The 15,921-nt window shown below is 39.4% G+C and overlaps 1 protein-coding gene across 3 annotated transcripts in view; it reads right to left on the bottom strand.

The window, feature by feature from the left end:
• The window catches only part of PLPPR1 (phospholipid phosphatase related 1), a 159,985-nt gene that overhangs the window by 56,379 nt on the left and 87,685 nt on the right, over nt 1-15,921 (bottom strand). For all 3 annotated transcript variants that reach the window (XM_067464363.1, XM_067464365.1, XM_067464364.1), the window contains exon 2: nt 15,316-15,425. In XM_067464363.1, coding sequence (XP_067320464.1) covers nt 15,316-15,378 — 63 coding nt within the window. In that variant the 5' untranslated portion in view covers nt 15,379-15,425. The remainder of the gene's footprint in view (nt 1-15,315; nt 15,426-15,921) is intronic.

Genomic DNA, 15,921 nt, shown 5'->3' with positions numbered 1-15,921 from the left:
CAGGAAGTAAGAGAAATCTACCCCTAGGAAGGGAAATTCACTCCTAGAAGAAAATGAGGTGAAATCCTCTGAAGAGTGGCAGAGATAGCAAAACAAATACCACAGGGATGTTAACTATGTCCTATGCTATCCAAAGCTAAACCATATATATTTTTGGCTTAAGAAATGTACCTGTTCTGACTTACATACAAATTCAACTTAAGATCAAGCTACAGAACCTATCTTGTTCTTAACTTGGGGACTGCCTGTGCTGTAAAAGCTGATTCCAACCATTTCCTTGGCAATAAATACAGGGAGCACTTCCTAAGAGAATATGAAGCAGTTATAGAAAAGTGACAGACTGAGCCTCAGATTCTGATCTGAATTCTATTTGACATAGAAATTAGACACAACCTTAACAAAATCTTTTGAGACATGCCTAGACATAGCTATACATAAAAGCAATAAAGAAATATTATGGGCACTGTTCTATTTTTTACCCCTTAAATGAGAATCCATTTATCACATATTTACAGCAGCATCATGGAAGGGGAAGAGAAATGTTTGCCTGCCTAGCTTCTCAAAATTAAAGCTATATATTTTAACAGAGAGCTTGCAATAAAACTCACATGCTTTCTCCTCCCTAGGATTTTATTTTTAAAAAAACATTCAAAGCATTCAACTTTTAGCCAATGGGAAGAATTGAGTGAGGGAAGGAGGCAACAGAATAGTTTCCCCACACTAATCTAGTCCTGCCAGAATGCTTAAATGTGTGTGGGATGAAAACAAAAATGACCCAACAAAAATGATCAAGAAATTAGAACACTTTTCCTAAAAGCTCTTTGTGTCCTGCAGTAAAAAACAAAAATGTTATATTCAATCACAACATATACAGTAAATAATTGATGGAAGTAATTCTTATAAGATCTGGCAATGACACTGATTTCTATAACTGTAAAATGGAAATAGGCAACAGCCCCTGTCAAATGCTGAGAAATAAACAATGGAGGTGGCCACTTGAACCTACGTTCTCTTGGGATAGCTGCTAGGACACTGTTTCGAACAAGTTATTAAATCAATTCTTAGTGTGACCCAGCAGAAAAGTAACAATACAGACAAGATCACATTAGCATTATAGAATGGAGGCCTTCGTCTCCCAATTGTCCAGTTTGCTCATGCAGAATTCTGAGAAATGTAGTTTAGGGCAGGTCCTGGCTTCCCTAAACTATATTTTTGCTCAGTGAAGAGAAATGTGGAAGCTGGTTGCACATTCTTTCAATTAAAGATACTTTAAACAGGTTAAAATGAATCTTGGTGTGACTGTGATCAGTTCTAAAGAGTTTTTCTATTTGATTTTGTGATGAATGAATATTAATGATGAATATTAATGCAGCAAAGGACAATATTGATGGATTTATAAAGGAACAGTCCTGGAGTTTTATTACAAAGAATGTTTGCTGATACAGATTGACAATTCACAAAGGGAAATGTTAATTGAGAACAGTAGAAAAAATAATGTTGGTTGGAAGAAATTAAAACAGTGAAACATGGAACATTTTTATCACTACTATGTAGAAATAAGGACTAGGTCATTCATGCCCCATAAGCTACCAAAAAACGGAGAACTTCACAAAGTATTTCTTTAAAAATAGCATCATGCCATTCTGTAGCAATGTACATTTCATTTATAATCCCTTGAAGCGCCTGCTCCAGTTTAAGTGGAGCGATAAGTACAAAAGAGAATCCCCTTGTACTAACTATTCAGTTTGGAAGGCACAAAAGAACAAAAGGTGTGGATAATATGGATGCTCACTGTTCCAGTTAATATAGCAGTGGGAGGGGAAAGAGTATTCTGTCTCTGACCTTTTAAAAATTTCTTCTCTGTTCCAGTGAAATCCCATTGTATCCATCCTTGTGACTCACCAGAAGGCATCAGAGAATTTATTCCTCCCTTGCTACTGCCATAAAATCACAAAGCTGAGTTGAAACGGCAGCTTGAGTTCTTTTCCATGCTACTATTGCTGAACTCAGTCCCAGACTGCCAACAGCTTTGCAGCAAAAATGGGGCCAGGGAGGAGCAAAATGAAAGTGCAGGCATGCTTGGCTGAATCCTACAATTTGCACGAGGAAAAAGAAAGAAGTCTTATAAAAACCAATCCCCCTAAAACAACACTCCAATGGCAACTGATGGCTTCTACAATAGTGACAAAATGCACACCAACTACCCATTTCAGGATAGCGTTCCTCATTTTAGGATAGGGTTCAGCACCTTGGTTAGCTCTCTTAAAGTCTAAAGCAGTTGTTCTCAACCTGTGGGTTCCCAGATGTTTTGGCCTTCAACTCTCAGAAATCCTAACAGCTGGAAAACTGGATGGGATTTCTGGGAGTTGTAAGCCAAACACCTGGGGACCCACAGGTTAAGAACCACTGGTCTTGAGCTCCCAGCCTCTACTGAAGCCCAGTAAAGGTTATTCATTCGCAGCAACTTCAGTCAGGATCATTTGGAAAGAGAAAACAAGCAATGTTAATGAAGAGTATCTCAGAGTTTGGACAAGTTACTCAATTGGAACACTAATCTCTGAATCCTCCAGCCAGCCAACATAAAGTTTATTGAATCACAGAATCATAGAGTTGGATGAGACAACTAAGACTATCCATTCCAATCCCAACAGATGGACATCCAGCCTCTGCATAAAAATCTCAAGGAAAGAAACTTGATCACAATCTGAGGCAATGCACTGCCAAACATCTTTCACCACTCCCCAAAAGCATGGCTTCCAGTCCTTTGGCCATTTTGGTCATTTGTCCACCGGACGTTTTCTAGCTTGTCAGTGTCTTTTTTGAGTTGTGCTGCCTAGGACTGGGACATGGTATTCCAGGTGAAGTCTGACCAAAGCAGAATAGAGCGGGACTATGTCTGCCATCATTCTAGGCACAATACTCTTATTGATGCCATTTAGAATCACATTGGCTTTTTTAGATGCCTCATCACACTGAGAATCTGTGAGAAGGCTAAAGTCAATGAGATGTATCTGTCATATGGAGCAGAGTCAGAAAAATACTGTCGTCTCATACCTTAATGGACACTTCCACATCCTTTTCAGGGTCTATTGAAAAACAGATTTTCTGGGAGGGGAATAGCTTAAGTGAAAAGCAACCTTTTTTTAGTTTAGTCCCAAATTTATATCAAGAACGTCTCTTACCAGGACATAAATCTATTTTTTATTTTGTTCTCACATGCAAGAATGAACAATTTCCAAAGCCTTCTCCCTGATGGGTGAGCTTACTAGTGCATTTTTGTTTCTGCAATTTTTTTTGCTAAATAATTGTGTTTTTTCATACAGAGAGCACAAATTATATTGCTTTCCTCACTCAACATTGAGTTTTACACAAACAAATTTTCACACAAACAAACAAAAACCCAAAGTTCAAAACATTTTTCTTAATGGGATTTCTTGGTGTGTTAGGAAACACCAAGACAGGGAAATGTGTGACTATTCTTTACATCCTTATTCTGTTTTGACTAAATACAGTGATGCCATGTCATATGCACAGTGGTGCTGATAAGGTTTCAGTACTACTTAACAAACATAATTGGGATTACAACCAATAAATACAAAAAAACTGCAATCTTAGCACCAAAAGCAACAAAAAACTAGCACTACACCACAGAAAAATTATATTTTCACAGTAACTACACAGAAGGATGATACAGTTGGCCTTCTGTATTCATAAATTCTGTATCCATCATCCAAGGCTTGAAAATCTTAAAGGTTTCCTGTTGACATTAAGTCTAGTCATGTCTGACTCTGGGGGATGGTGCTCATCTCCATTTCTAAGCCGAAGAGCCAGTGTTGTCCATAGACATCTCCAAGGTCATGTGACCGGAATGACTCCATGAAGCACTGTTATCTTCCTGCCAGTAGCTATTAATCTACTCACATTTGCATGTTTTGAACTGCTAGGTTGGCAGAAGCTGGGGCTAATAGTGGGAGCTCACCTCGCAACCCAGATTTGAACTGCTGACTTTTGTCAGCAAGTTCAGCAGCTCAGCAGTTTAACCCACTGCACCACCAGGGGTTCCTTGAAAATCTTATTGTTAAAAACATTTAAAAAGTAAACCTTGGTTTCCCATTTTATGTAAGGATCTCTATTTTACTATGCCATTTTATATATTGGGACTTGGGCATCCATTGATTTTGGTATCTACAAGAGGTCCTGGAACCAAACCTAGACAAATACCAAGGACCCACTGTAGTGTGGACTTTTTTGTCTATCAGGAATGACTTGAGAAACTGCAAGTCGCTTCTGGTATGAGAGAATTGGCCATCTGCAAGGACCCACGAGACGCCTGGATGTTTTGACGTTTTACCTTGTGGAAGGCTTCTCTCATGTTACTGCATGGGGAGCCAGAGCTGACAGAGGGAGCTCAACCTGCTCTCCCAGGATTCGAACTGCTGACCTGTCAGTGGTCAGTCCTGCCGGCACAAGGGTTTAACCCATTGTACCGGGGACTCCAGTGTGAACTGTAATATAATATATATAAAAACCAAATGCTTTTTCTTTTGTGATACAAAGTGTAATTTCCTGCAGTGACCAACCAAGCAAATTAAAATAGCCCAAGAATACCCTTCACAGAATAATAAAGGGCTGGCACTTAATGGACCAGCTCTTATCTGTTTCTGTATACTTCTCAGATAAGAAGATCAAATAGTCTATCAAGCAAAATGGCAGCTAATCACCACCTTTGTTCATTGTGCCCTTCAATGGCAGCATTCTCGCCTAATCTAATCAGTATTTAAATATTTACACTTGAGACCGCTGGTGATTATTTTTAGCATATTTTAACTACCTGGTCACTACAGCATTAGCACTACTAAAAAGATATTGCTTCTTTTATGCTTATTATGGTTTTTAATCATACACTTCCATATTGTAGATGTGACAAAGACATTTTACAGAGACTTTGCTGCACTATTCAGGTTTAGTGTTAAGATTTTGGATGCTATTCAATTGTTTTTATTAATCTCTACTGTCTGCTCTGTGTGTTGCATCCCAATTTTGTGTGTTTGGTTGTTCTGTGTTGGGATTTATTTCCTATTCATTAATGTTCTGCTGAAAGATTTCACTCAAACGCCCACACATATAGGTAGCATTTGGCAGAATTATACCCCGTGGAATACGATTTCTGATCTGTACCTCACGTTATTGCCTGAATCTTACAAAATACTCTTCTGGTGATTCATTTGTAATAAGAGAGGGAAAAAGAAAAAGAAGTTGCAGGGGTCTTATTGATGATATGAGCTCAGGAGTCTGCCATTCAAAATGCCATTCCCATTATGAACTTATAGATAGACCTTAGTCACACCACTGGTAGTTAACAGACTGGTCTCTACAGCTTAGGAATGACCATATTGGTTTCCCATGGTATACTGTAAATGCTTTTGACATTCAAAGTTGAATATTGTTGAGTACCCGGGACATGAAATTTCACCTTATTGTAGAAAGCAATGATGGGAACATGTCAAAATTAAAACTTTCCTTTTATAATATCATGGAACAATGTTACTTTAAAATGTTTACAGAAACTTAAGGAAAATGTTAGCCATAATGAATACTGTTACTCATTATCTCAGAAATGTTTGAGGAACAGGAAAGGTTTACCAATTCAAGTATTATTTTTTTTTGCAAAAATTGTTGATAGCAGCATTAATGCATTTATAACATATGCAAAGGGATCTTGAAGCATTTTAGTGACTGAGAGAATGAAGTTGGTAGCATGAACTTTCGTAGACTAAAGCCATGGCCAAAATACAATAGACTAGCTGCTCAGCTGCTGCAAGGAATCCACATGATGCATGGCTGGAATGGTTGACTTGAGCTGTCTGGAACTGCATTAGTATAGACCCAATTTAACTGCATCATATGGGTCTACACCACACAATGAAGTTCCAAACTGTATTACAATGCAATGCAGATCCAATCAAAGCAACATGGGATTTAATCCGGAGTTTCCAGGAAGCTACAGATTGATCATACAGTTTTGGAGATGTGGGCAGCTGGGCCTGGCTTGATTCATCACCCACACTCCCAATGGATCGTCCGCTGCATCACTGCTAGCAAACAGCTTCATCACAAAGGCTTGCTGGTGATCCTGCATTTCTAGTGATGTCATTTCTGCCACTGACCCATGTGACCAGAAGTGTGATGTGCCTTTGGTCCTCACTGGCCATGCATATGACCAAAGGCTTCAGGGATACCTCTGGGCTACATTAGAGCAGCTCTGAAGGCCTTTATACTGGTTTTATCTGGTGGATGGAGACATAATGTAAGACTACTTCCTCAGATGCATCTCAGGATCTAGATTTAGCCTATGAAAGCTCATGCTATCAATTTTGTTCTTTCAATTGGTCAACAAGATGCTACAAGATACCTTTGCATATTGATGTCCCAGATTAATATGGCTATGTCTTTGATTTCTGCACCCATAGTGTCATGTTACTATCTCCTTGTGTACAACGGTATCCCACTGGAGTGTTGCAGCACACCCAAATACCTGGTAGTTACCCTGGACTGTTCTCTGACCTACAAGAAGCACTGCTTGAACAATATCATACAAATGCTGACTGATACAACCTGGGGATCACAGCCAGATACAGTGAAGACATCTGCCCTTGCGCTTTGCTACTCTGCTGCTAAGTATGCATGTCCAGTGTGGAACATATCTCACTATGCAAAAACAGTGGATGTGGCTCTTAATGAGATATGTTGCATTATCACAGGATGTCTGTGCCCTACACTGCTGGATAAATTACATTGTTTAGCTGGTAGTGCACCACTTGACATGTGCCAGGAAGTAGCATCCAATAATGAAGGGACCAAGATAGTGGCATCTCCGGCCCACCCCCTGTTCAGATATCAGCCAGCACGCCGATGCCCTAAATCAAGAAATAGTTTTCTACGATCTACCCGCAGGGACACCTCAGCAAGCGAGAGTCCAAAAGTGGCAGGCTAAAACCCAGAACCTCAACCCATGGCTGATATCAAATGAGAGACTCCCTCCTGGGCACACAGAAGATCCGGTGACTTGGAAGGCACTGAATAGACTGTGCACTGGCACCACGAAATGCAGAGCCAACCTTAAGAAATGGGGTCACAAAGTGGAGTCCACGGTATGTGAAAGTTGAGAAGACCAAACCACAGATCACCTATTGTAATGCATTCTGAGTTCTGCCACATGCACAATGGAAGACCTTCTTATAGCAACACCTGGCATTGGTCTCTGGTCAAAGGACATTTAATATAATGCTAAGTTTTTTTTAACTTTGTGGGTTTTTAAAAATACATTACAACTTGTACCCTTGGTTTGCTCCTGATACAATAAATAAATAAATAAATAAATAAATAAATAAATAAATAAATGTTAGAGGAGTGAATTATTAACCAGTAACACATCACTTGAATAGATTTGAGCTCTGCATCTATATATTCATCCTAGTATAAGTAGATCCATTAAAATCAATGGGTATTTAGAAACACACTATTTTATGTAAATTCCATTCAGTTGGATATTTTGTTGTTGGGACTCACAATTGGATTTAGTTCACTGAATCAGTGAACATACTGTAGGAAAAATGATTCTTAAAAAGAAAAAGAATCCTTACGTATACCTCAGCAAGCTAGTCAGCCAGAAGGCTAGGCTAGTCCCTATCTCCAAGAATAGTTTTCCTTGTGAATTGATTTCCCTCCCTCTTAATATGAAGGCGCATTCAGCCGTACAATTCCTCCACCAGCATTCTAAAGTGGAACAATCCAGGGAATAAGGTTGCTCCAGGGAGGCATTGTTGATTGAGCAGACATTTAAGGACATCATCTAAACATTCCCAACGAACCAGACCTGAAACGTCGAAGACAGGTTTTCTTCCTATACAACAGCATGGTAAATACCCCAGAAGGACTAATCCAAATGCTGTGTATCCAGAGTGACTGTTTGCTTCAGACACCCTGCCTGACAACATCATAATACTTTGATGCAGTTTCCAGTGTGTCACTCCAGTTTTAATTACCCTTCAGGATCTTGGCGCTTCTCCTGAGTGTGCTATAAATTGAGCTGTCAAGAACCATTTCTTTCCAGCAAACAAAACTCTTCTTCAAGCATCTCAAAAGGAGTCAGCCTGATGAGGTGAGGAATTCTGAAGAGCAGAGTTGCAACTCGGATAAGCTTTTAAGCCTTGGCAGTCTTCCCCCTCCTCCTCCTCTCCCATCTCATTTATTCCACCAAAAATGGTACTGCATATATCAGAGGACAGAATGACAGGGCACATCCTGTTATTATCATCACAAATCATATGCCTTGGTGATTTGCCTGATTACACGGGCCATTTGTAGTACACCTATACAAGACGCCCCCCCCCCTCCCGTGTGTGTGTATGGGGCAAATCTACCAAGACCCAAGAACTAAGTCATTTGATCTCTACTTCACCTTTTGGGTAAGCAGCTCTATTAACATGCATAGGATGATTTTGCTGCTTAAGATAAGTTGACAGCATTGCAAATAGTTCCAATGGAAAATGTATGCGAGTTCACAAGTCCTTCAAGTCATCCTTCAGAAAAGATAGTTGTGGTAGCAAACCATTGTTGTATATATAGTAATTATTGTTGTATATAATAATGTAATTATTATGTGGCTCAGTGGGTTAAACCCTTGTGCCACCGGCAGGACTGAAGACCAACAGGTCGCAGGTTCGAATCCGGGGAGAGCGTAGATGAGCTCCCTCTGTCAGCTCCAGCTCCCTATGCGGGGACATGAGAGAAGCCTCCCACAAAGGATAGTAAAACCTTTGGGTGTCCCCTAGGCAACATCCTTGCAGACGGCCAATTCTCTCACACCAGAAGCAACTTGCAGTTTCTCAAGTCGCTCCTGACACACACAAAACAATTACATGTAAGATAATTAGTTCTTTTCTAATGTGCTACTAAAAAAATAAAATCAGATACTTTGTTCACATGTTACGCACATTATATATTTGCAGGAAGTTTTTAAACAGCAAATAAAATGCTCATAAATAAGAGGGATTTGGGGCATGCGTTAATTTGGATGGTGAAAGGGGGAGCGGGGGGAAAGATACAAAATTTTACAAGATATTTCAATACTGTTGCCAATGTGGATAGACACCTGGAACTGTCCAACAATAGGAGCAATAGGTGATGGTAGGGGATGATAAAAGAAAGATGGTGCATTTTCTCATCATTATCTCATTGCTGCAAGGTATAATAATGGAAACACATGTAGTTTTTAAAGATTAACAGAAAGTGCATCCACCCTGCAGAGTTTGATTCTACTTTAATTTCCAAGTCCCCTCCAAAAAAATCCTGGATTTGTATTGGATTAATTTTCATGCCCCTTCCCAAGAAATCCTGGGTACTGGTCCACTCCCATGAACTACCATACTAGAGGAACTACATGGCAGATAATTCTGACTGCCTAACAAAACTAAAAATCCCAGGATTTCATAAGACGGTGCTGAAGGAGCAGCAGTGGTGTAATAGGTTAAACCCTTGTGCCAGCTGAACTGCTAATTTGAAGGTTGGTGGTTCGAATCTGTGAGATCAGGTGAGCTCTCATCTGTCAGCTCCAGCTTCTAATGTGGGGACACGAGAGAAGAAGCCTCCCACAGGATGGTAACACATCCAGGTGCACCCTGGGCAATGTCTCTGCAGACAGCCAGTTCTCTCACACCAGAAGCAACTTGCAGTTTGTCATGATAGAAAAAAAAAGACAGAGCCATGGCAGTTACAGTGGTTGCAAAATGCTCTAATTGTGCAGTGTGGCTAGAACCATAGAAGCTACCTATGCATATTAACTACAGGCATGTACATATCAATTAGGCAACTATTAGCTATTAGTCATACAAACCTGGAGGGCTACTGGTTGCCTCCTAGATGGACCTTTGGTTTGATCTCAGAAGATAAATCTTAGTTGAATGAAATACTTTGATCACAGTTCCTTCAAACAGCTTAGTTTTCTGAATTCTTTAGACACCAGTTTGATCAATGTCTGGAAACTATTTTAATGAGTCTCCCTGCTTCACCTTTTTGTCCAATTTTAATAGGAAGCAGCTATTCCAATTAGGGATTGAAATGTTGATGTAACCTTTCTGCTGTTATAGATTAGATGTCGCTAGCTTCCTCTCTATCACAGAAAAGCTCAAGTTTCAGATGTACAAAGGAAGTTGTTAAAAGCTACTGGTAGGGTGCACTTTTTTACAGCACACAACTAATCTCTGGGTCAGACTGTGTAGTAACATGTAAGCGAGGGCTGAAACGGAAATGTGAATGCTCAAGTACATTACATTGGTAAGGTTAAGTGCAAACTGAGTCAAGATGACATTCTTTTCTTGAGTCTTAACTATGCTGACATATTTCAGTCAAGGCACAGAATAGGGAGGATGTGTTAGCTATTTAAGGAAGGCTATCTTCATTGTCAAAATGAATCATATCTAATCATGTTGTACATGTTTGAGAACACTTCTATGCATGTATTGTCGAAGGCTTTCATGGCCGGAATCCATGGGTTGTTGTAGGTTTTTCCGGGCTATATGGCCATGTTCTGGAGGCAATTTTTCTCCTGACGTTTCGCCTGCATCTATGGCAAGCATCCTCAGAGGTAATGAGGTCTGTTGGAACTGGGAAAATTTTCCCCAGTTCCAACAGACCTCATTACCTCTGAGGATGCTTGCCATAGATGCAGGCGAAACGTCAGGAGAAAAATTGCCTCCAGAACATGGCCATATAGCCCGGAAAAGCCTACAACAACCCACTTCTATGCATGTCTATCTTCTGAACTACTTCTCAAGAGTACCAGAAGAGGTACTGTAAAGAGAGATGACCACATCCAATCTAGGTAGCACAGTGGCTGGTTAATACATCAAGTCACTTGTCAATTTTAGGGTGATTCCAGGAATTTCATAGGGTTTTCTTAGGTAAAGAATACTCAGAAGCTTTGCCATTTTCTCCTCTGAATTAAAGTCAACAGCATTCATTGACAATTGCCCATCCAAACACCAAGCAGAGCTCATCCTACTTAACTTTTAAGATCATATGAGATCTGATGCCTTTAGGGCATTTAAATCATGAATTTAGATTGTTTTCCAACATTTCACAGATGAAAATGGGGACATGTGTGCAAGCAACATCAGAATAAGGCCAAACTGACAAACAGTATTAATGTGGGAGACACAGTACACAATATAAGAGAGGCCGCAGCAACTTGTTTTAGCTGAAGCCTACTGGGAAGAGCAAACTACTGTGCAAACTACAGTCATCCCGGCACACTTGCAAGTTGGAGAAGGGAAGTTAGGGCTAGCATGTACTGACAGCTCATTTTTGTAGACAATTTCTTAGCACTGTGCGCTTTTTTTTTACTCAAATGCTCTACTGGTTTGAATATCTCTCTTAAATTATCAACAACTCCCAGAAGCCCTAGCCAGCTTGTTAAATGATCAAGAATTCTGGAAGTTGGAGGTCCAAACAGCTGGAGGGCCGCAGCTTGAGGATGCCTGATCAAGAAACTCATGAAGCATCAAAACAACAGCTCTATTTGCAGCTGTGAAACTAACAGTTTAATGACACAGTTAATACCCACAACAAACAGCCAGAACTTTTCAACTCCCAGTATCCCCTACTAAGCATGGCTACTGGCTATGCTGGCTGGGAAATAGTGGGACTTCTGGTCCAAGAAAGCAAGTCTTCCAAACCTCCTCAGTACTTCAGTTCAGTCACAGAAAAGGTCTCATGTGAATACTTCTCTTAAAATTATAAAAACTTAGGAAACAGAAAGGAAAAGGTTAACATTACTATGCTAAGACATATCACTATTAGGAGGAAATTTCTTTTAAATGGGAGTGTTGTCACAAACAAAGTTAAAATGCATTTCAATCATGAATGTATCATTTGTGGAATGCCATAAATGGGTTTTAAGAAAGAGGAGAAATCCATTATGAAGCTAAACCTGCACTGTTGACAAGGAACATTGGAAAAGCACAAATCCATTCAAAAGACACACAAAAGAACACCTAAATTGTGAGATCCTGAAGTCAGTTTTCATTTCCCTAGACTCTGTTATGCATGAGCCAAAATTAGAGTTCAGAATGCAGACCAAAATCTGTCTTTTGTCAAATGTTGGTTTTTATATCTTGGAAGAACACAGAGATCCCTCAAATCTGAACCTAGGATCCCCCGGTGAAAACAAATGCTAATGGCAGATAGACCAAATCAAATGTACACCAGAAGTATAGAGCTACAGAAAACAAGGGTATGTTTTCTCTGCATTTGGAGATGTACAAGATTTGGGTTATTTGTCCCCCAAGACATCTCTGTAAAATGCTGAGGCATCTCTGCAAATAAGTCAATAGTGACATTCAGACAGAACAATTCAGTCAGGATTACAGTTTAGTGTGTCACCTGACCTTGAAATCAAGGCTTGTTGATCCTTTACAAGGAGATAAGATCACCGGAAATCTAAGATCTATCATTCTTGGCTAATTTGGGAGCAACATACCAACTTCTCCAGGCTGGACGGCACAACACATTGTTCCATGGTCATAGTACTAATAAGTAATAAAATATGAGCCCCCGTGCATGAGGATGCTGCTCATTCACTATCAGAACTGTTCAGAGTTCTGGCTTATCACAGTCTCCAAAGACAGAAATCAAGAGCAATACAGTCAGCAAAGATTTGAATGCTATCTTGAAATGGTTGTGGGAGTAGCACAGAGAGACCGGAGGCTTTTTTCTGAACACAAAAGGGAAGGCATAATTAGGCAGAAATTACTGTGATGTGATGTAAAATCCAAAACCAAACTGATGAACATTGTATTTGTAGCACTAGGTATCACAAACTTTACAAACAGAAAGATCACGAAATTATAAATAATGATCATCAAAATGCCTGTGCATCTTTTAAGAAAGAAAATAAACACTATTAAAGATTAGGGTTTTTTTTAAAGAAACTACATGCTTTCTATCTGTTTCCTAAATCAACCCTAAATATATTTGGGACATCCAGAGGTGCCAACATTTTCCCCAGGGCTGTAGCTTGATTTATTTTTATGTCTACATCAGCCTTGACTACAGTAAGGACAATTTATATCTCTCTCACCTGTGCTTCCAGATGGACTCATCATTCACATATTAGGAGGGTAAAAAAAAAGTCTTCGGGGATGACCGGGTCTGGCTGTAAATGGAAAGATCTGTGACATAGTCTTTCTTCTATTCCTTAAAAAATATTGGTTGTGTAGGTGAGAGATTGATTACCACCTTTGACTATTCCCTATCTTTGAAAAAGAAAAGGGAGAAATTTCAGGTTTTTCTTAGAGATGGAGGGAGAGCTCACGAAAATTGCAGAAAAAGAAATAAAGTAATGTAGGCTATCCAGATTCCAAACTGAGTGTGGTCTGGTGAAATTTTATGTGTGTATTGTATTTGCATTTAATAATTATGTTCTTTGTTCATGCTCATTTTCTGTTCAAAGGAGTTATATTTTCTTCATATGAAAGGACATCTATGGTACTTATATGAAACTGACCACATTATCATTTGCAGAGACAAAGCCCAGGACTATCTTGTTTGATGCATGTATGAATTGGGCTTGACAAATATGGTCTTGAAAATACTTAGTCCCGAATGTGCATATTTGAAAGTCTGGGAATAAACTAGTGTTCTTTCTTATTACGCATTACTTACGGGTCCCTTTCCTGCTAAAATTAAAATGCTATCTTTGAAAGGGACAGTAACTTTTCCAAAGTTTTCTTCTGGAAGAAATTAATGGGAGTGAAAGACGTAAGGCTGCCTTCCTAATTAAACCATGTAGAGAAAACTTTTCCACTCACTGATGAAGAATTATCTGTACAGGACTCTTCAGAAGTGATCATCTATACTAGTGGTTCCCAATTTTTGTTCAGGTTTGAGCTATGCACGTGCTTGGAGAGAAGCACACAGAGAAAGAGAGATAGAGAGAAAGTTTGGAGTGTGCTCTTGCTTCATGAGCTGCTGAAGGAGTTTATCCACATGGACAAAGAAAGACCATTTAAAGCCTCTCACAGAAGGACATTATGTGAGTTGATGCAACTGATTACATTGTACATACGTTGTTTTGAACCAAGAAGAGTGAACTACTTGTTCTTTATTGCTCACCTGCATTGCATATTTTCTTACTCTGGCAAGGCAGTGTATGGGCTGATCAAACATGAACTACATATGGTTTATTTTATATTACACCACATACTAGAATAGGTGGTTAAGGGATGAGGAGATTTTATGTCATTCACTCCATCAGTGCTGCTCTGCACATTTCTTTCTTTAAACACATTGTTGAATTTCAAGCATTCAAAACTATGCAGTGGTTACTGTCCTTGTTTCTCTGCTTTTTCACTCAGATATGGCATTAACAGTAGGGAAGAAGAACAGGTTTTAGGGATCAGTGTTAGGTCACTGAGGTGGGATTCTTAGCATGTGCCTGACAAGTGCAACCCTTAAACATTGGCTATGAAAACAACAGGTTGTCCTTGGCAACCCTTGAAAATAAGAATGTGAGAGTAAGACAGCAGACAGGCCTACCCACACTGCCATTTGAGACAGACTTAAACAATCACAGCTGCCACACAACAGAGTTTTTAAAGAGGTTATCCATTCCAAGCTGCAAGCTGGAGAAACCCAGGCATGCAAGAAAAGCTGGAGTTGTCTTTTCCTTCTAGAAGAGAACTAATGAATTGCTGTGACCAGAGAAGTGAAAGCCATGTTCATTTCATCGAACCCCCAAAGGGCTTTGCTCTTTGCCCGGAGCATTATTGAAAACTCTAGTGACAATAAAAATAAGATCAGTGGGAGTATCTTTGGCCCTGAAAGAAGACTTTGACATCCTCATCACATGCTTGCTTACAGCAAGAATGGCAAAGGTAATCTTTCTCAGTGGCCTCACCATCTTCATTTCAAACATGGCATGTCCTATTCCACAGCAAGCCTTTTCCTCACCAAAGCCATGAGTTATATGCTGCCGCATAATTTTAATCATCACAGCAGTTTTGAAATTTATTAAAAGTATGCTAAGTTTAAAAACACAATCAGATAGTGACAGGGTGACAAATGAATGGCAAAACACACAAGCACAAACATATGCTTTTTTAAAAACATGTAGCTGTGCAAAGCATAGACTGAAGAACAAAATTGTTGACTGCACTAATTCTACAACAAAATATTTAATGAATTCCTTTTTAAAGTAACTTTCCAAACTTTACAAGCTGAAAGTAAACACCCAAAATATCCAAAAGTTACACTCACTTCGACAAAGATGAAGCATGGGATGATGGAGTAACTTCGCTGTGTGTTGTTCCCCAAAGCCATTTCTCATCACACCTCTTGAGGTTAAGTGTGTCCAACGTTGTTCAAGGCTATTAAGAAGGAAAACCAGAAGCATTTAAGTGACAAGCGGTTGAGAACAGATCATTTATTGTTCCGTGAAATCTGCACATACATTAAGACATAGTATCGCGGCACATTGGAGAACAAATATGAAGATGAAAGGGTGTCAAGCTTTATTTGAAGATTAATACAGAAACATGTCTCATACTATGGAGTGTAGCTTTCAAACCACGGGTGGTAAAATGAGGGCACTTCTGCTCCAGTAAAAATTCTGCTCTTTCAAATGAATTTTTCCAAATATCTAGCATTGCAGAGAGTGAGACAATAAAAATGCTCACACTTACAACTTGTGTATTTGCTCTGTTCAGATTCTCTTGGTAACTTGTCTTCTCCTTTTCTCTGCATGCCTAAAGAGTATTTTAAAATACTGCACTGAAGTTTATGTTAGAAATTTGGAGCATGAAAGAAAATTTCATGGAGGAAGCAGAATTTTTACTGAAGGATCAGTGCCTCATTTTGTCTCCC

Source organism: Anolis sagrei, chromosome 2, assembly GCF_037176765.1.
Source record: "Anolis sagrei isolate rAnoSag1 chromosome 2, rAnoSag1.mat, whole genome shotgun sequence".
NCBI lineage: Eukaryota > Metazoa > Chordata > Lepidosauria > Squamata > Dactyloidae > Anolis > Anolis sagrei.
The sequence above is the reverse complement of the archived record's forward strand: the minus strand, read 5'-3'. Positions and strand labels throughout refer to the sequence as shown.